A 22130-nucleotide genomic window follows, 5' to 3' on the forward strand; every position below is an offset into this window, starting at 1 on the left:
AGCAAGTCTTTTGGGGTCTGATTCTACAAGATTTGCACATGTAGAGACTGACATTGTAGCCCATTCCTCTTTACAAAACAACTCAAGCTCTGTCAAATTAGAAGGAGAGCGTTTGTGAACGGCAGTTTTCAGGTCTTTCCATAGACTTCCAACAGGATTTAGGTCAGGACTATGACTGAGCCATTCTAACACATTAATATGGACCTCTCTGGTGCTCCTTGGCCTTCATGATGTTGTTTAGTGACCAATACACTCCGACCATAGCTATAATTATACCGAGAGTAGATTACGCAGAGGTGACCTCTATTTAATGGTTAGGCCAAGGTGTGAACATTCTGCAGTCACTAGGAATGTTATAAAGGCGATTTAATGCACTCAGAAAAATGCTGTATGAATACTTATGCACGCCCCACTTTTCACTTTTCTATTTTTTGAAAAATAACAGAATATAATTTTGCTTTCACTTCACAGCTGTCTGTTACTTGTGTGTGAACGTTCAGTAAAAAATTCTAAATAAATCTTTATGTTTATAGTTGTAAACATAAAGGCACTGTATTGTCATATTTGGATCCATGAGAGATAGAGACTTTGTTGCTTTGGAATCTGCTGAATTTTGTCTTTAAAACGAGCTCTGTCTGAAGCATCTACTATACATGAATGTCCTGAATAAATCAACCCTCTGCCCCCATTAAAGCCCCCCCTGCTGTCACAGTTCAACACTGTCACACTTCAGAAGCATCACACACAGGATTACAGACCAGACATTTGGAAAAATCCCCCGAAATCGTAACCGACCTTAAAGAAACCCATATCGATCACCCTCTCATAATAAGACCCACTGGAGACAGCTTTAAGGACCGCGTTCATAATCCTCTGGCGGATTTAGTTTTGTCACAAAAACTTTTTAATGCTATGCAACCTTTCCTATGGGGGAATCGATCTACCTGGGTGAGGGAGAAGTTACAAGCACACGCGACCTTTCGAGGTGCAGCATTTGCTTCAGCAAAATGCCAAAAGGCTATAAATTAAGACGTTTAATCTATCAACTTTTGTTAATAAGACACTGTACATGGCAAATACAGTGAAGTTTTTTTTCCAGAAAACTCGAGGCTAATCACCTTTTCTGTCTTTCTTTCAGCTGTCTCCATAATGCGGCACAGTGCGTCAGCTTTTGGATTCGCTGTAAGTGCTTTTTCCTTCATTCCTTGTTTCTTTGTGAAGACATTTCGACGTCATAACACACGTTTTGTTGCAGTTCGACGCCATCTTGGACGTGCTATCCTCTGTCATAGTCCTGTGGCGGTACAGCAACGCGGCGGCGGTCCACTCGGCCCACCGTGAATACATGTGAGTAAAGTCTACTGCACTTTATATTTGGTTAAAAAGGATTTTCACGAACCAGGAGCACCAGGCATGTCTTGAATCCAGAGTGAATGATTTTACCAATTTTCAAGCTGTGAAAGGAGGTAGAGGTGTTCAAACCAAATATACTCAACGCTCACGAAAAAGAAACAAGTCGGAAACCCCGGCTCTCTGTGAATTTCACTCAGTCCGGACTTGCACTGTGTCTGTGGGAGGCCCTTGTGTGTGAAGTGTGTCTGCAGTGGCCCCCGTGGGAGCTTCTGCAGACAGTGGATCAGTCTTATCTGTACCTGGAGAGAGAAAGGGCAGTGTGCGCGGGTGGACCGGGTCAGGAGCGCCTTTATAGAGCCTCTGAATGGGACAAACGCTGCCAGGAAGTGGGCTGAAAGAGAGGAGCACAGACAGGGACATGATTAGAAAGGAAAGGGATTTTTCTTTTGAAAGGCACCAAAATAATGTCTGCTGGGTAAAGCAAGGGCAAGGCAAGTTTCATTGTAGAGCTTAATTCACACACAATTCAAAGCTACATACAATTATAAGAGAAAAAATACTTAATTACAGTAGAAGCAAAGGGTGCGTTGTCATATGCACTTGGAAAAAGAACTGTTCTCAGCCTGGAAACAATCTCAACAGACTGTTATTTGGAAATCACCAATGAAAGAATGAATGTTATGAGAGGGTTGGATTCTAATCCCATTCCCCAGGATGTGCTTTAAAAGTGGTTTTAAAAAAAAGACATTGAACTTGGCCACAGATGAGAACACAAGCACTAGTTTAAATATGTGAACATAACATTATTCATTTGAAAGCTAATCAAGAATTCAGTCAATGTGCTTGAATTTTTTACTCCTTGTCCGTGAGAGTGAATACTGCGCTGACAGAAAAGACAAAGGGAGAGAGGGATATTGTTCATCCAATTACACAATGTAGATACTTTTTTTCACTCAAAATTGGCTGTAAATACTGTTTAAGTGGTGCTAGCCCGCAGTTAGCTTTGCCCGTTAGCCTGCTAGCTTCTTCTTCGTGATTCTATTAGTGTGCATTGCGCCTCCGACCCAGAGGCAGGAAAGTTGGTATTGTGGTTTTCTGGCCAGAGACACCGGGGGAGATGAAAGACCCCCCTATCGTCCCATTAACACTTGTATTACCCCCAGAGGGACCACGAAAAGGATTTATTAAGGTAAACAAGTTACTTACTTAGCGGCTGTATGAGTGATTAGCATGGCACCTTTACTTTCCATCACAGTGGCCCCTCCTGACGCTTTTCACTGCTGACGGGCCCTCCCACCAGAAACCTTCAAAACAATTGATCCTGGATTGTTGTAGAGGCCACCGTAATCGAAAGTAAAGGCGCCATGCTGACCACTTAGACAGCCATTGGGTCACAAAAAGGTATATTACGCACATATAGCCTAATATGTTTTGTTTTTTTTACATAAAAAATTGCGCAATGCTCCTTTAAAGAAGAACTAAGTAACTTGTTTACCTTAATAAATCCTTTCCGTAATCCCTTTGGGGGTAACACAAGTGTCAATGGGATGATTGGGGGTCTCTCCTGGTGTCTCTGGCCAGAAAACCACCATTGCCACAGGACCAGAGCCACCAATACACACTAATAGAATCACGAAGAAGACGCTAACAGGCTAACAGGCTAACAGGCTAACGGGCAAAGTTAACTATGGGCTAGCACCACATAAACAGTATTTACAGCCAAGTTTGAGTGGAAAAAAAGTATCTCCATTGTGTAATTGGATGTACAATATCCCTCTCTCCCTTTGTCTTTTCTGTCAGCGCAGTATTTACTCTCACGGACAATTAATGAGTGAAAAAACACAACATGCTACGACACCTGCAGTGGCACTTAAGGCCTCTAGGGGCATGAGTTACTTAGTTCTGCTTTCAGTACAGGAGACTGCACCTACACGAGTTAGGACTCCTGCTTTAATCCACATATCACAAAGATCCTCAACAAGGTTAAACTGTGGAATATGTGGCCACTCTTTCACAATCTGATCTATACTGTGATGAGTTAAGAACAAATAAGGGACACCAAAAGATTCTACAGCCACAATCACAGCTAAAAGGTACAGTGCATTACTAACAAGGACTATATTTAGCTGCTGACGTTACAGTGCGTTTTTCTGCTCTAAATAATGCATAACACACCGGCCTATTGAAGCCATAAGCGCTGACATGATGAGAACGCACTGGCAAATTCCATTAAGCCCACATCGTGCTGAATAATAATTTTTAGACTTTATCACACGTCCGCGTTGACGGCACTTTGAAATCGTTGTAAACCTAGACATCTGTGCCCTCCTTTCCTTCCTCAAACAAACAAGCGTGCGGATTTGGCAGGAGGAACGTGTCCCCGTCGCCGCCGAGTCGCTGCTAATTGTGGTGGAAACGTCAGAACAGAGACGCTCGTCCTCCAGAGAACGGGCCGAAAACACACACAAGTTTAGCGACGCTCCGACAGAAGGGCGCGCTCAATTATTGACGCTGTCGCTGAATGACTTTGGGGTAATATCTCGTCGCATTTTTTTATATTCGATTTTGATTGGATTGTAATGAAGTATAATGAGGATTCGGGTCACGGTGCGCTTTTTATACACATCCGGAAGCGTTCATATTTGGAGAGAAGGCATGACATGACCTGAGAAAGTAAAAGTCACAAACTACATGATACAGTATGCAGTCTTTTCGGTTTGGTTATTGCAATCATAAAATTAGCCACTTCGATTTGATTAGTTTTGCAGCCGTAGGTCACAATAAGACAAGGGTGGATAAATAATTGGAGGTGGATAATTAGTTTGTTTACGCTGTTGTAAAGTGCTCCTAATTCGTCAATCCATGTCACGTGATTAAATCTTTTCGAGATGATTAGTGCTAGATAGTTTGCTCAGGAGAGACAGTCTGCTAGGAAAACTTAGGGCCAGGGATATGTTATATATACACTAAGCATTAGGTTAAGGTTAAAGGGATATTTCAGGATTCTTGACATAGGGCTTCATTCCCTAGTTATCCAGAGTTTTGTTGATTTCTGGAGATATATATTTTCATTCATGCAGTCCTTATATTTTAGTGGCGCTAGGCTAATGCTAGACTAGCGCATGTCTGTGGTAAATAGTAGCCCGCATTCAAAACCTCTTCAAAATCATGGGGTCGTCCTCCAAACGTTGCCATATTTGATTTGTAGAAAGCTCCGTTGTGAATTCAACGTGTAGTAATGCGGCCGCAGGAACCAGGAAGCTGATGCTGCTCAAATAAGTTATTTTAAATGCAAAATGGTTATATTTCAAAAATTATTCAGTCAACACAGACATTTATATGGGTAGTCTGGTGTTATATGTGATTTGCCTCAGGTGCACTGTGCTGGGTCAGACTGTTTTTAATGCAGGCTACTAGTTACCATAGACATGCACTAGCCTAGCACTAGCCTAGCGCCACTAAACTCTTCAAATATACGGACTGCATGAATAAAAAAAACAAACATCTGGGTGTTAGCTGTAGCATTAACCACACTCAGTAAACACAACCTAACTAATGTTATAGGATACAATATGACTTGGTTATTTATTTATTCAAAAGTGGCAGCGTAGCTTTCATTAACTTTCTACAATCCTACTCTTCTTGCTTTTGCTGTCCTGAACTTTGCGTAGGTGGTTTGTTTGTTGATAGTTATAAGCAGACGTATCATATACCGCAGCAATTAAACTCACGATCCCCGGGGAGTTAGCTTGCTGTGTTTACGACATGCTAATCGTCTCCTCAGAAATGCCAGGGCGCTCCCTCGCTCTCGTTAGCGTTGATTTGAAAGTAATCTTCACATTATCGCAACCGCCTCCTTCTCTCTGCGAGCTCCATTAGACACAGTGGGCAAACTTCGGGAAACCACTTAGGGATTCACTGCACCCGGTGTGACGGTTCTGTACAATCTCCCATTTTGTCAATTAACTCTGATTTGTGGAGATTCACTGTTTTAGGCTGCCATGATCAAGGTAATATTCTGTATTCAGCAGGGTGAGGCACAAAAAAGTGATAGTCTGTGAGTTTTACAAATGTAATAGATTGTGTATAATTGACCACCTGGGTCTGAAATTTGACATAACCTAAGTAATGATAATAATAAAGTCCCTCCTTTTGCCGATTTCAACAACTGATCAGAATCCCTGGGCCGTCGCTTTGACCAATGATTGAGCCTTCCTGTCTGGTCCAATCAGGAGAAAAGCTGGCTCTCTGGTCCGGCACCTCCTTACAAGCTATCACTTTAGGTTTATTTTTTATAGCACTTTTCATGCCCAGTGACAGCTCAAAGTCCAGAGTGTTGTTGATTTCTGGAGATATATATATATTTTTAATTCACGCAGTCCTTATATTTAACAGTTTAGTGGTGCTAGGCTAGTGCTAGGCTAGTGCATGTCTATGGTAACTAGTAGCCTGCATTAAAAACAGTCTGCACCTAAGGCAAATCACTTATAACACCAGACTACCCATATAAATGTCTGAGTTGACTGAATAATTTTTGAAATACAACCATTTTGCATTTAAAATAACTTATATTTGAGCAGCATCAGCTTCCTGGTTGTAGCTACGCAGCGGCGGAGTGATCTGCTAGCTTACCGGATCTATAGTAGTTTGTTTGCATTACTACACGTGGAATTCACAAAGGAGCTTTCTACAAATCAGATATGGCAACGTTTGGAGGACAACCCCTTGATTTTGAAGAGGTTTTTAATGCAGGCTACTAGTTACCATAGACATGCACTAGCCTAGCACCACTAAGCTCTTCAAATATAAGGACTGCATGAATAAAAAATAATATATATATCTTCAGAAATCAACAACACTCTGGATAACTAGGAAATGAGGCCCTATGTCAAAAATCCTAAAAATATCCCTTTAAGATATGATTTGTGGTACGAAAAAAAAAAAGACCATTGTTAAAACACAACTCGTCCTTTCTCTCAAATGTTAAACTTGTTATTTTTTCCACCTCACACACACAGGTACACAACGTACACACGCGCTGCCTCCTATAGAGAGTCTTTCCTCCTCTACCAGGCAACCCAAACGCAAGCGGGCAGGCACTCGACACGCGGCCGACGGCATAACACGCTCGTCTCCATAGCAACGGGACACACTTCCTCCTCCTCCTCCTCCTCCTCGCTCTCCGCTCCTTTAGTTTTGTTTACCCAGCAGCCAGTAGACCTTCGGACGACTGGTAAAAAGCTCACGAGTAGTACAGCCAAAAAGGTGATCGATTTTTTGGTTTGTTCTCGTAATAAAAATTAATTTGCCTCTGTGGCGGTGGCTGTGTGTTGCCACGGTAACAGAGCTCACAAAGTCTTCTTGGATGACCTGGGGAGTTTGGGAGGACGACAACCGCTGTGAAAGATGTTTATTTATTTTTTTCTCGTGTTTTTTCGGCTTGCAGCGTGAGCGTTGGTCCCTATTTTTGAAAGTAGGGCGGCACTGCAAAGGTCTGGGCTGGAAGTGAAGTGTCTGTGAGGTAGATTTCAACAGAGCTTAAGATTTGCTTTAAACGTGACCTATTTTTCCTCGTTTTTATTGCTTTACTTTGGGATTAGAAATTAACAGCAAGACGTAAACCGAGGTAAAAATTATTATACGATATCAGCATGTTTATCACACACCAATAAAGTCAAGCCAAAAGCGGGTCCATATGGATGTTCTTTTAGAAGCGAAAAACTCGTTAGCTAGCATAGCATGAAGCTAATGTTAGTTTCGCTAGCTTCCTGGTTAGCAATGTCCCTTTTTTAAGTATTTATGGGCTGTTGAATCACTTTACTCCTCTCCATGTCTCTTTGTTAAGTAGAAAAATATATTCATAATTCAACATTTGTTTAAGTAATGGTGGAGAAATGGGTGAAAGTTCTGTTTTTTCTCTTCTTTGTTTTCCCCCTCTGACTGCTTCAAACATGATCATATATGGGCATTTCCAAACGTGCCGTCTGTATAGATACAGACAGCATCTCTGAAATCGCCCATATATGGTCACATTGGAAGCAGTCAATGGGGGAAAACAACAACTTACTCTTATTCAAAAACTTTATTGCTTAATTATGAATATAGTTTTCTACTATATAAAGATAAATAAAGACATGGAGAGGAGCAAAGTGGTTCAACAGCCCATAAATACATAGAAAACAGAGAATGCTAACATGATGCTACATGTTAGCATCGTTTTCCCCCCTTCGACGAGGCCACACCCCCTTCTATAACGTCTGTATCTGCCGGACCAAACAAAAGTCGCTGCCTGGATTTAACTATCGGTCATGATTAGGGCAGGGTACAGGTAAAAAATATTTTAATTTATTGGGAAAAAAACTGGTCCTGAAAACTGGTACCAGAAACCTATTTTTTTCTTGTCTTTGGGATCTGTTCAAAAGAATAGCTCTTTTTGATATATTTTTAAATGATATCAGCCAGAGAACACTGAGATAATATCTAAGACATAGTTGCTAAAAGGCAAAGGCACACCTTTTAATTGAAATCATCCAAAATTAGAATGGGACTACTTTTTACGCTTTGATAGACGTGTGTTTAAATCAAATCTTGCGCCACAGTTGATGAAAAGAGGGTCCACATTTCTGACATATTCTTTGTGATACTGAAGAAGATCATCTGTGGAAAGTTAAAACCACCCTGGGACCTATAGCTGCGTGTTTGGCATCACCATTTCCACAAAGGTGAGACATAGAGACGGCGCTGAACATCCAAACAGTTTACTCTGCAATAACACCATAACTATATCATAACACGGCGCCGGTTTTAGCCGTAGCGCTAACACATAAGGAGGAGGAGGTGGAGGAGGTCGCAGCTGGTACAGCGTTAGCCCCCCCCTCCTTATATGGGCGTGTGTCCTGCTGCTGACTTCCTGGAGAGTGCTGCTGTGTTGCCGTGGTTACCTCATCCGGTCCAATTCCCCGGACGCAGGAGTCAGAGGATCAGGCTGGTACTGGATTACGGGGAGAGGGAGGCTCCAGGCAGTTGTTTGGTAATATTTACAGTTTCAGAAGACGGCATAGTTTGTGTACGTCGTTATAAAATACACTCATCGAAAATATATGAAGTTAACCTCTTACCCCCTGCCCCTTCAGTTCGGCTGTACCCAAATCTAAAAGCTTCTCGAGTGGAGCTTCAGACTATAAGCCACAATTGAAAGCTAAGACCCACAAAACTGATCGCCCATTTGTTGTCACATTTTTTAAGCGTTTTTTGAACATGTTTTCATCTCTTTTTTGTCGCGTTTTCGTCGTTTTTGTGTGTGTGTATTTGACGTTTTTTAAATTGCTTTTTGGATGATTGTTTTGCCATGTTTTCACCACTTTTTTGTACCTCTTTTGTTGGGTTTTCATTAGGGATGCACCGATACCTATACCACTCATTAATGAGGTCCCGATACCAGAAACCGATGTGCGGCCATCACTCGTACAACAAACAACAACAAACTGGAGACTTCTTTAGTGGAAATACAACATTCCACATAGAGCTGACTTTGTTACAGACGACACTCCCTAAATCAGAGTCTGTGCTGGATTAAACCAGAGCTAAATGTTGTTAGTTCTGGAGTCTGCAGTGTTTACAAGATACAGGCTAATGTTGCTAATGATGCTAAACTAGCCGCTAACTCGCAGCTAACAGTTTTGGTGATTCTTACGCCGCTTTATGCCCAGGGGTTTATTCATCTGAAAAAACTAACCCATCGACTAAAATGTCCTCAGAAAATCCAAATTAAAGAGATACAGCATGTCCATATTGAGCGAAAATGTTAGTTTCGTTTAGTTTATTTGAGCAATTCCCAGTTCCAAGTTGTCAGACAAAAAAAAAAAAAAACACAATAATGTCCAAAAGGTAGAAGGCCGAAGCAAACAATGCTTATATTGAATTTAAAAAAAATGGCATCTGTACAGTGAAGTATAAATCAGTATATTAACTAATTACAAACCAATCTGCAGTGAAAAAGTAAGTATGTTGAAGAAAATGCCTTGTACTCGTATCTGTATTCGGTATCGGCAATTACTTAAATCAAAGTACTCGTATCGGTTTTAGAAAAAGTGATATCGGTGCATCGCTAGTTTTCATCCTTTTTTTGGTCACTCCTTCGTTGGGTTTTTATTCTTTTTTTGTCGCTATCTAGCCGCTCTATTCTCCAACCTTTTAGATTTGGGTAATGCCAAACTCGGTTCAGGTGGGGGTTAAGAAAAAGAAAAGTGAAAAGGCTTTAATTACTTCACAGCCTGACCCGTTCTCTTCGTGGCGTTACCTGGTCAGTTGCCAGCAGACAGGCCGCAGGCGGGTATCGAAGCGCGACCCCGGACACGCGCGCCATGTTTTACCGTCCCTCCGAGGGATGTAATTGGGAACAGGTGTTCAGAGGACATCTGCCGAGGGGACGGTGAGCGGGACAGGTGCGCGGCGGCTCGTACGACCGCTCTCCAGAAAATCCCATCAAAGGAACTGCACCATCACAGGGGGAGGAAGAGGCTATCAAAGACATGAACACAGAAGGTCAAAATCAGTGGCTGCCTTTCGAGTGGGCTGTGGCTCGACTGTAAGCCCCTGATGTTCACTCACTCATCAGAATAATCACTGGATGTGTCACGATAACAACATTTTAAGCTTGATATATTGAGGAAGAAAAATATCTCAATATGCCGACAAAAGTATAACAATGACAATACATTTTTGTTCTAAAACCACATTTTTTTAAGGCAATGAATTCAAGTTTTGCCTATAAATAAAAGAAAAAACTGCAAATAAATGTTAAGATGATAAATATTGGGCCCAAAAATATATTGTTTATCTTTCATTTATTTAACGATTTGTCGATATAGTAAATATTGTGACAGTCCTAGTATTAGTCAGTAAATAGATTCAAAACGTGAAACTGTGGTATGTGGAATCCCACAGGGTTCCATACCCGGGCCAAAACTATTTATTTAATTTGTTAATGATATCTATGAAGTAACAAAGAGGATGGGCTTTCTGTTGTTTGCAGATGACACAACCGTCTATAAATCAGGAAGTGACCTGGATACATTATGATCTTCGAATTGGTTAGTGCTAGATTGTATGCTCGAGAGGGATGGTCTGCTGTGATTTTGTATAGATCTAGGAGTTGGATTGTCTAAAAATACAAATAATCCTAATCCTAAACCTAATCCTAACCTTAAGGTTAACCATTTCCCTGGCCCTAACCTTAATTTGTGTCATGATATCTCACGTTTTCATAGCAGACAGTCCCTCCGGAGCATGCAATCTAGCACTAACCCTCTGAATTTGGCTCATGGGGCCCTTTCGGGAATACGCGACGGCCTTTATTCTCTTGGTCGTTTCTGTCAATTCTGTTGGCCCTCTGGGAGCCCCTGCTGACTTGGGGGCCCCAGGCAGCCGTGTGTGACCCTGCAAAGAAATGAACATGGATGAATAAATAGGTGATAAAATTGAAATGAATCACGATAGAGGTCGGAATCGGAAATGTTGTTTGTTGCTCATTGATTTTTGTCCTGTTACAAGCTATAATGATAAAAAAGTGTAAATGACCTGAAATGGAACTCAAATACTATCAACATTATTAAGTAAGCACCGCAAACCACGATTATTTTAAACTTGTATTATTGTGCAATTGAAAGTGTTGCTTATGGGTGTTATTACTGTGTGGTTTGGTAGCCTCACTCTAAAAGAAAACAAGGCTTTGAACAAAGTAGTTTGCTCAGCCAGAAGGACCATCGGCTGACTTTGATGTTGCTTTCACTTCCCATGGATTGCCTGTAAAGTACTTCATATTTTAGTATTTTATGTGGTTGTTATCATCATTATTAAGTCCTGGTTCACTCCTGGTTTCGTGACACCATCAGAAGTATACATGTCTTTCTGTTTCATCCCTGAGCATGGTACATTCTCGAAAGGGTAATTTAAAAACATGAGATTCTTATTTATCTCCTGTCTCCTCTCCAGAGCCTGCTGTGTGCTCGGTGTGATCTTCATCCTCTCCTCCTTGTGCATTATGGGTAAGGCCATCCACGACCTGGCCACCAAGCTGCTCCCTGAAGTGGTAAGGCATCGAGCATTTCACTAACATCACAAAGCAAAACAAAGGTGGTTAACTTGATGTGTGTGCTTGGTTTTTCTTTGCATATGTTTATTTAGGGCTAATAATCAGATATTAGCAGCTTTGGCGGAGTGCACCTTATAATCCCAGTGCAGACAAAGAGCCGTTCATAGACAGACGAGTTAAAAGTGCTCGCTTTGAGTGATGGAGCGCATTGTGAGGGATCGCTTACCCCTCTGCAACTGGCATTTTATTTTCTTCACAACACTCCGAAGATCGCTGGCTAAAAGCATTCTGTAAGTTAGTGGTTCTCAGTTTGCGGGATGTGTCCCATTGGTGGCACTTGGGCTTCTTCGGGTGGTGCGCAGGGTCATCAGGATTTTTTATGATTATTTTTTAATTTATTTTAACTAGTGTAGGAATAGTTACATTTAGGACCATTAGAATCCAATCCGTGAAAAGTTTGAGAATCGCTACACTACAGTTCTAGGTTTAGCTATCCATGTATTTAATATGCATTGCCCCCAACAAAGAGTGGGGTTAGTTAGTGTCACTGTGAAACCATATTGTACACAAAGCGCAAAAGCAGCCTAAAAAAGGGATTTCGCTCCACCACCTTAGAACTACATTGTGGCTTTCTTAAATATCTCCTGAACTATTGGGGAAAGGTTCTCCTTTTGAATCAAGGCAGATTTCGAGACATCAAGGACAGTAGTTGGCGCTCTGAGGCAGAAAGTGGTCATTTTGGACTTTTAGCACTTTCATATTAGAGTTACAAACTTATATATTTGGAGCACACTGCAAAAAGTCAATATCAAGCATTGGCTTAAATGACTGGAATTGAAGAAATGTATCTTGTTTTGAGTGGTTTTCACTCATTTAGACACTTTTCCTGATCGGACCAAGTTTCCTTTGCTTGTTTGAGGACATTTCAGACCAGTTCTAGGGTAAATCTCGCTTGAAATAAGAAAGTAAAATTGCCAATGAGATAAGAACAATTTTCTTACCCCATTGGCAAAGAAAATTACCTGAAATAAGGACGAAATGTATCGAAATGAGTCAGAAACATCTCAGAACAAGTAAAATAATCTAGGACAAATGCCCAACAACATCTTGACCAGTCAAAACAACAAAAAATTGGATTATTATGCTCAAATTGAGATGTTTATACTAGTCTAGTTAATTACTTTTTGCAGTCCTACTGACGGCAGGTAGAGAGATTTCTCAATACTTTTAATTTCTCCATTTTTCAGTGATGTTAAAGCAGTACTAAGTAAGACCATAAGCGCTACTGCAGGTGTCGATTTTTTAACATATTAATTGTCCGTGAGAGTAAATACTACACTGACAGAAAAGATAAAGGGAGAGAGGGATATTGTACATTCAATTACACAAAGGAACTATTTTTTTCCACTCAAACTTGCCTGTAAACACTGTTTACGTGGCGCTAGCCCGCAGTTAGCTTTGCCCATTAGCCTGTTAGCTTCTTCTTCGTGATTCCATTTGTGTGTATTGGTGACTCTGACCCTTAGGCAGGGAAGTTGCATTTGTGGCTTTCTGGCCAGAGACACCAGGGGGAGATGAGAAAGACCACGATTCATCACTGCACAAGTAATACTATACTTTTTCTGTTCTTTTCTATCCACCTCTCTTGGTAGATTCTAAAAGATTCAAGATTCAACTTTCATTTTCCTTTCATTCTTTTAAAAACAAATTCCAGCATTCTTCTTCTTCTTCTTCCTAGGCCACGTTTCACAGTAGAACACAAAAAAGTTACACATTTCTCAACTTTTCTCAACATTGGTGCAAGATCATTAAAACTTACTTAAGGCATCATCTCATCAAGAAAAGTAAAAATTAGAACACTTTAAAAAGCTGTGAACAAGATGGGTTTTAAATATAGCCGCTCATAATATCGGGCGGAAATCTGATCTGCCAAACAAAAACATTGACAGTTTTTGAGACTTTTTCCCTGTCATTTTTGTTCTGGCACAGGATCTGATGAATTATGTAGCGTGGGTGGGTTGGCTGGCCGGGCATTTTAGCGAAGCGTTGAACAGATGGGAGGTGTCATAGTCTCGGGGCTGCACAATTACCGACCAAGAGTGTGTGATTTGGGTCCGCAATTAATTACATGCTAAATATCCTCGCGGCGGGAACGGCAGCGGAGGCGAAATGGGGACGAGGGCTCCGGATCTCCACGCCGTTGTCTTTTCATTGTTCAGGGGGGGGGAGATTGTGCCGGGGTCACGTAATTCGCTGATGTAAAAATGGGATGCGGAGATGAGTTCATTATCGCGAAATTGTTTAACTTTGACAAAAAAAAGAGAGGACAAGGTGTGAGGAAAGGGCACTGCAGCTTTGTGGGAAAAGAGACTAATGTTTAAAGGTGCTTATGAAAGGATTTGGGCATGATGTGACCAAAATTCTTGGTTATTTGTCCTTGCTCTACTCCTGTGGGCCTTTTAAAATGAGCATTCCTATTTATGACCATGACTATTTAGTGGAATCTGCTTTCGGGACAGCAGTTTTAGAGCTCAAACCACATCCAGAGCTTGGTGCAGTGTCCTTATTATAGCAGAGGGAATAACACTGGACTCGTATTGGTCTATGTTTTGACAATTTTAACGCTATGACTTATTTGTGATGGCGAGCCAAGAAGTTTCCGCTGAGATAGACACTAAAGTTCAAGATAAAAGCAATTCCCTGCCCCGAGTTTTCAATATTAATGCACTGAAAGGAACAGAGACACTTTTATTTACTCCGTATTTGGCTGAAGAATGCCGTTATCCACTCATATATTTTGCTTTATTCAATTTGATTCATGTGTCAGAGCTCTATGCAGGAATCACACTAATATCAAGTCACATTTCATCATTTTCTGACACGTTCTCTTGCCCCTCCGTCAGGCGTCTGAGCGTGAGGATATTGGCGGTGAGCGGTGGAGGGAGCTGTGCTTATTGGCTTGGCTGGTTGATGATGAATGTCTCAAATCTCAGGTGTGAAGACGACTCAAAACGCTCGCACTTCCTCAAATAGATCTATCACTCTGTTGCCGGGCAATAATCGTCCCCGTGGAAAAGGGGCGGGGCTTCTTTAGTCGTAATGATTACGAGGGAGACGAGCAAGGACGGATGTCGAGATTCGGAAGACACAGAGATTTAGTCAAGGAGTATGAAGTGGATTTTAGGATTATGAACTGGAGTGGGAAGTTTCTACAATTATTTTTGCTAGTTTCTAAGTATAGATCAAAACAGTGGTTGCAGTAGTTATTAATTGAGGTAGTTGCAAAGTTATTAGAGGCCTTGACGGTAGCAGTTTTTGTTATTCAAGGGGTTTCAGCCAAGATCATGTACTTTAATTCACATGAACTGAATTGTCTTTCATGATTCATTAGTTAGATTTCATACTTTTTCTCTGGAGTTTTTGCTCATTCAAAAATGTCAATAGTTCCAAGGCTAGAGCCGAGGTGCAGCCTCTTTTGAAATACTAATTCAATGCACAATGGATAAGTGAGATTTAGTTATGCCAATGATGTTCGCAGGGACTTCCACGGTTCATATTCCTGTGGTTTGGAGTCCGTCTAAGGAACGGAGTGACCAAAGAACCGGTCACTCTCCTTTACATAGAATTAAAAGTTCATTTCTTTAGAATATATACATTGAAGGTGGCATTATTCAGGCTTCGACAATTATTTAGACCAGTGTTTCTCAATTGGCTGTTCGGGAGCATTTCTTTCCAAATTTCTTGGCTGAAAAAGCATAAAAACCTTCCTGAGTTTGTTCAAATTTGTTATTTTGATCATGATTTCAACAAAAAAGTGTTAAAATGCAACAAAAAAGTGTTAAAAATGCAACAACAAAAATGTAAAAAATGCAACAAAAAAATATCAAAAATGCAACAAAAAAATATCAAAAATGCAACAAAAAAGTGTCAAAACTACAACAAAAAATGACAAAAATGCAACAAAAAAATGTAAAAAATGCAACAAAAAAATGTAAAAAATGCAACAAAAAAGTGTGAAAAATGCAACAAAAAAATGGCAAAACTACAACAAAAAATGATAAAAATGCAACAAAATAATGTAAAAAGTGCAACAAAAAAAATCATAAATGCAACAAAAAAATGTCATAAATGTAGCAAAAAATTACAAAAAAGTGAAAAAATAAAAAAAATGCAACAAAAAAGTGACGCCAACACAGCAACAATGTGAGGAAAAAGATCCGCGATGAACAGTTTTGTAGGTCTTAGCTTTCAAATGAGGCATTACAATGGCTTCCAGGCAGCAAACTCCAGTCAAGAAGCTTTTAGATTTGGGTAAAGCCGAACTGGATTAAATATGCTCGGTTAAGGCGGAGGGTTGACATTATGTGTAGCAATACTGTGGGTAGTGGAGTCATTACAGATTGATGATGGGCACCAACGCAATACTAATTGAGAACCATCATTCATGTTCACATTGTTTATGGGTCATGCTGAGCTCTACTCGCCTCAGATGTATATTGACTAAATGTATGCTTCTCCACTACCCCAATTCCAAAAGTATTATATTTGATTGCATTCATCAGTACAGAATTGCTCTTGTAACCCGCTGGCTTCCCTTTCGCTTCACTATCCCCAGCTTAAATTGCCTCTCCAAGTCTCCAGCCCTCTATTAGTTTTGGAGAGCGTTATCGATTTATCGGGCCGGGCTGTGTTTTCAATTCCTTCATGTTAGCAGGAGGCTGAGACAGCAGGCGCGAGGAGCGAGACTCGATGCGTGTGGCTTTTGTTTTTGGGTTTGTTTTTAAGATAGGATGAAAGAGAGACAGCCTCGCTCGTCTAAAAACGCACTTTTACTGGCGCGGGGTTAAAAATAGCCTTAGCATCAGATCCCGTGCTGCTATGCTGGTGAAATTCGGGTCTATTCGCGCCGCCTCTCTCTTCCGCTGTGCTATGAAATGTTAATAAGGTAGTTAGGTATGCAGCGACGAGAGAGGGGGGAGAGAGAGAGAGGGGGAGAAACCAATATGGCGGACGTTCAGTTCTTTTTTTTTCTTTTTGACACTTGACTGTTTCTAGTCCTGCGAGGCCAATTAATGTCAGTTAGAGAGGATTTATAAGTCGTCAAAAAGGATCGTGGCAAAACCTCACAAGTCCCCCTAGGCTTTTTTATTTTCAAAATGGAGTCTTTGGTCAGCAAATTAGCAGCTGGTTGGAGTACACTAACCACAAATGCAGAAGGATTAGACAGCTGGACAACAAGTCTGCCTTCAAGTGTACAGCAGTACGGCATCATCACATTACTCCACAACTACTTCATCTAAGTAAAGATAAAGAGACTGAGAAAGAAACAACATGGTTTAACAGCCCAGTTTTGTACCTATAACAGTGAATGCGAGGGCTAGTTTCATGCTAATGCTAACCGCTAGCTTCGAGTGCTGCATTTTTACTTCTACTGGACAAATAAGAACAATTCTTTCCACAACTACTTCATCCAATTAAAGATAAAGAGACTGAGAAAGAAACAAAGCGGTTTAACAGCCCAGTTTTATACATATAACAGTGAATGCTAGTTAGATTCATGCTAATGCTAACTGCTAGCTTAGAGTGCTGCTTTTTCACTTCTACTGCACAAATAACAACTCTTTCCACACATTACTCCACAACTACTTCATCCAAGTAAAGATAAAGAGACTGAGAAAGAAACAACATGGTTTAACAGCCCAGTTTTGTACATATAACAGTGAATGCGAGGGCTAGTTTCATGCTAATGCCAACCGCTAGCTTCGAGTGCTGCATTTTTACTTCTACTGGACAAACAAGAACAATTCTTTCAACAACTACTTCATCCAAGTAAAGATAAAGAGACTGAGAAAGAAACAAAGCGGTTTAACAGCCCAGTTTTATACATATAACAGTGAATGCTTGTTAGATTCATGCTAATGCTAACCGCTAGCTTCGACGCGCATTTTCACTTCTACTGCACAAATAACAACTCTTTCCATACATTACTCCACAACTACTTCATTCAAGTAAAGACAAATAGACTGAGAAAGAAAGAAAGTGATTTAACAGCCCAGTTTTGCACATATAACAGTAAATGATAAAGCTATTTTAATGCTAATGCTAACCGCTAGCTTCGAGTGCTGCATTTTTGCTTATACTGGACAAATAACAACAATTCTTTCACCTATTACTCCACAACTACTTCATCCAAATAAATATAAAGAGACACAGAAAGAAACAACATGGTTTAACAGCCCAGTTTTGTACATATAACAGTGAATGCTAGGGCTAGTTTAATGCTAATGCTAACCACTAGCTTCGAGTGCCGCTTTTTCACTTCTACTGGGCAAATAAGAACAATTCTTTCACCTATTAATCCACAACAACTTAGTTCAAATAAAGAAAAAGAGACTCGGAAAGAAACATAGTGGTTTAACAGCCCAGTGTTGTAAAAGAGTGACTGCTAAAGCTAGTTTCATGCTAATGCTAACCACCAGCTTCAAGAGCTGTTTTTTCACTTCTACTGGACAATCTGAATGAATTGCTGGTGCCTTGTTTTGTTGCTGCAATGATCTGCAGTGTTTTTAATATTTTTCTTTTAAACATAAATATGGATCATGTGTTCTCACTTGTGTCCTTAATAAAGATTGAATGAATGAATCTGCTGTGAAAAACATTCATTCAAACAAAGACCAGATTTTCACTTGACTTAATTTGTGTGTGATAAATATGCTCATAGTCTGCCAGAAAACGTCTAAAAAGAGTTAAAAAAAATCATGATTTCCAAGACGTACTTCATTCCCTCTAAATATCCCCAAAGAATCCCAATGGTTATATACTACAATATGGGATTCAATTTTCAGTGCTCGCATTCAGAATATTCCAAAAGCTGCATTTATTTTGGTAGTACAATATTCTTTGCAAATCATAAAATAACCATTCTCCGTGCGCTGTCATTCATTATGTAATTTTAGCAGTTCATGTTAATGCCCCTGGACATGTTGAAAATGGGCACAGTGTGAATAAAATGAACTATCCACCTCCCAACAACAGCCCTTTGTTCTCTTTCAGTTTTTTCCTGCATTTTGCTAAAACAAGTTGAGCCAGTTTAGGTGAACTGAAAGGCAATGTAAAAGGTCAAATCTAAAGCCATGCGACAGGAGAAAATAAAAAGAACATTTAGTTAATTTAGTTCTATATTAAATTTACAGGAGCCAGCACTGATCCCTGAGGTACTCCTTGTGATATCTGCATTTCCAAGTAGGTTTATGCTTTATTTCAAAGTGCCCTAGTTGAAGTACACTGCAGCCTACTGTACGTCGTGACTAATTTAGGACACAACGCTGCATATAATATAGAAGTGGATCTCTCTGGTTAGTCGACCTAATGAACTAATAAAACTAACTGGACCGCAAGTAAGCAATTTTGACTTAAAAACAGGCGGTTTGCATTTGTTTGAAGGGGCCTCAATCCAAATATTGTGATACAGTTTATTGGGCATTGCAATGCAGATCACCTCCACAAAGTGAGACAGCATTTGCGCTCCTTTCAAATAATTTTACTGTGGCATTTCTTTACATTTTTGCTAAAAAAATATACAAAATATGCTGCTTTTTATTCAGGGTTTATTCGGGCATATAAAGTGTTAAAGTGTTAAAGCTACACTGTGAAAGATTCCAGGTCATATGTAGCTGTATAGACCCTTTAATTGTTTGTAAAGATTATTCCGTTCTTAGCTATCTGTTTCTATTGTAGCTGTTGTCATGGCAACAATAAACAAATGTTTAACTGTTGTTGGAAATATAATATCAGATAAATCTTATTTTATCGTCTCAAATGTCATTCCTCTTGTTCTTGCACCTTAAGCCACAACAGCACCACATTTTTTAGTTGTAGTTTTACACTTTTATTCGCTAGTTTTAGTTTAATCTCATTTCTCTTGATCACTTCCTGTCTGATGATGATGTCACTGATGATGTCAGCAGCGAAAGGGTCTATAGATTAATAGACACCCATAATACTGCTGTATTTAGGCACTATAGGACCAAGGTTATCAGAGTAAAGTATTCAGAAAATGAACTAATGTATTCAACGTCTTATCACCCTCCTGAACCAAATGCATTCTGTCCTCTTTGGCCATTATATCGATCTGTGTAACACCTCATTTGAAAGCTAAGACCCACAAAACTGATCTTTTTCCTCGCATTGTTGCTGTGTTGTGTGACCTTTTTTATGTTTTTTTGGTCACATTTTTGTAAAAAAAATTGTTGAGTTTTTGTCACATTTTTGTTGAATTTTTGTCACTTTTTGGTTGAATTTTTGTCACATTTTTGTTGAATTTTTGTCATTTTTTTGTAGAATTTTTGTCACATTTTTGTTGAATTTTTGTCACATTTTTGTTGAATTTTTGTCATTTTTTGTTGAATTTTTGTCACATTTTTGTTGAATTTTTGTCACATTTTTGTTGAATTTTTGTCACATTTTTGTTGAATTTTTGTCATTTTTTGTTGAATTTTTGTCACATTTTTGTTGAATTTTTGTCACATTTTTGTTGAATTTTTGTCACATTTTTGTTGAATTTTTGTCACATTTTTGTTGAATTTTTGTCACATTTTTGTTGAATTTTTCTCATTTTTTTTGTTGAATTTTTGTCACATTTTTGTTGAATTTTTGTCACTTTTTTGTTGCGTTTACTTCCTTGTTTTCTTATAATTTTTTGTGGCTGTTTTGGTGCTTTCTTCCCTAGAAGCTTTTTGATTAGGTTAAAGCAAAATTGGAGAAAATGGGATCCGTTCAGGTGGGAGTTAAGAGGTTAAGCTAAACAAATTAGTGATGTTGTATTTTATTATTCAGGTAATGTTAGGCAGTACGGCTTTAAAGAGACAGATTTTATACATTGGCTTAGTCTTGGGTTTGTCCTGGTTTAGCTCAAGTTTGAAATAGTAAGTGGAGGTTTTTTTATGGCCAGACCAAATCATAAAGGTTTAGTGCTTGAAATCATAAAATCTTTGGCGGATATAATTTGCAGTGTTGGTTCTGCAGTGGACCAAAGTGAGATGAATTTAAAAAAAAAAAGTGGGGGGCAGTCGGCAGCAGTGAATCCCTGTATCTCATCTCAGGGAAATCCCTCTAGTGACCGTGTTATCTGCATTCAAATTGGATTCAGGTTTGACGCATTGAGGGGGTGGGCTCAGACAGCAGCCAAAGCTCAAAACAAAACCCACCCCCTGCCCCCCGCCCAGACCGAGAGCGGCCGTGGTCTGACATTTCAATCTGACAGACGGAGAGAGGCCTGAATGGAATATGAAGTGATCTGTAAAATGTGACTTTCGTTTATTTTGGTGCTTGATTTGTCAATTGTGTGATAAAGATGTAACGCTCGCTTCAAAAGTGTTGCATTACGACCACTGGCAAGCGAAGAGTGTATAGTATTGATTTAGTCTTGGCACCTGTTTGTGGGACTGTAATGAACATTTTGTCCTGGATGTGTTGGAAGAAAGGAAATGGATAGGAATTTAAGTCGTCTGGACATTTGGAATGGATATCAGCGATCAATATGTATCAGATTGCAGGTCTGTGCTTTGTAAGGCTGGGGATCGTTACATTTTTTTCGATACCAGTACTTGGTTTTTGATACCGATACTTGAACGATACTAAAATATTTGTCATCTAGATCAGAAGTAGAAAACAGAAGAATAATGTGTGGAAGATCTGCCACTTTACAATATCGGGTTCATCTGCAATGTCAAGAAATGTGTGGAAAACAGGGAGAAATTGTGGCAAAATTAAGGAAAATTGTGGGGAAAAAATGTGGAAAAAAATGTGGAAGAATTTGATAAAATTAGGGGAAACAGGGAAAATATTAGTCATAAAAAATGAGGGAAAACGAGACAAAATTAGGGAAAAAATAAGAAAAAAAGGGTGTCAAAATTGGGAGGAATTGGGCAAATAAATTGGAAAAGTAGGGGAAAAAATTAATTAAAATTGCAAAAATGGGGGAAGAAAATTGGTGAAAAAACAATTTATTTGAGTAGGAGCTGAAACAATCAAGTCACTTCCTTTAAAGCAGCACTAAGTAACTTGTTTACCTTAATAAATCCTTTTTGTAGTCCCTCTGGGGGCAATACAAGTGTTGATGGGATGATTGAGGGGTCTTTCATCTCCCCCTGGTGTCTCTGGCTAGAAAAACACAACTACAACTTCGGTGCCACCGGGTCAGAGGCCCCAATACACACTAATGGAATCACGAAGAAGAACGGCAAAGCTAACTGCGGGCTAGCGCCACTTAAACAGTATTTACAGCCAAGTTTGAGTGAGAAAAATGATGTGACACCTGCAGTGTAAAGTATGAGAAAGTTCAATTCATAAAACAGGTTAGTTCAGGGGTAAATGCTCTTTCCATTGACCCTCAAACTAAACGTACTCATTTGCCGGACTTGTGAATGAAGTCCGCGTCCTCGCAGTAATGCACATTGATCTCTTATTGGATGATTTCCCTGCGGCTAAACGCTCCTGCTAAGCTCCCGTATGAGAGATGGCTCTGTGAAGCAGGTGGGACGCGAGCACTCTGCGGCGGCATTAATATTGCAGCACGGCCTTGGAGCCACAAAAAGCTACTTCAAAGTGCAGTTTACAGCGAGGACTGAGTCAGCTATTGAAAAAAGATTATATATAAACACAAGGCTGCCGTCAAAATAATAAG

The 22130-nt window shown here is 39.8% G+C and overlaps 1 protein-coding gene across 1 annotated transcript in view; it reads left to right on the forward strand.

The window, feature by feature from the left end:
• The window catches only part of LOC306982070 (transmembrane protein 163a), a 42845-nt gene that overhangs the window by 15015 nt on the left and 5700 nt on the right, over positions 1-22130 (forward strand). Inside the window, exons 3-5 of the mRNA XM_079581850.1 lie at positions 1139-1182; positions 1256-1347; positions 11347-11443. Coding sequence (XP_079437976.1) covers positions 1139-1182; positions 1256-1347; positions 11347-11443 — 233 coding nt within the window. The remainder of the gene's footprint in view (positions 1-1138; positions 1183-1255; positions 1348-11346; positions 11444-22130) is intronic.

This window comes from Gobius niger (assembly GCF_951799975.1).
Source record: "Gobius niger genome assembly, chromosome: 23".
NCBI lineage: Eukaryota > Metazoa > Chordata > Actinopteri > Gobiiformes > Gobiidae > Gobius > Gobius niger.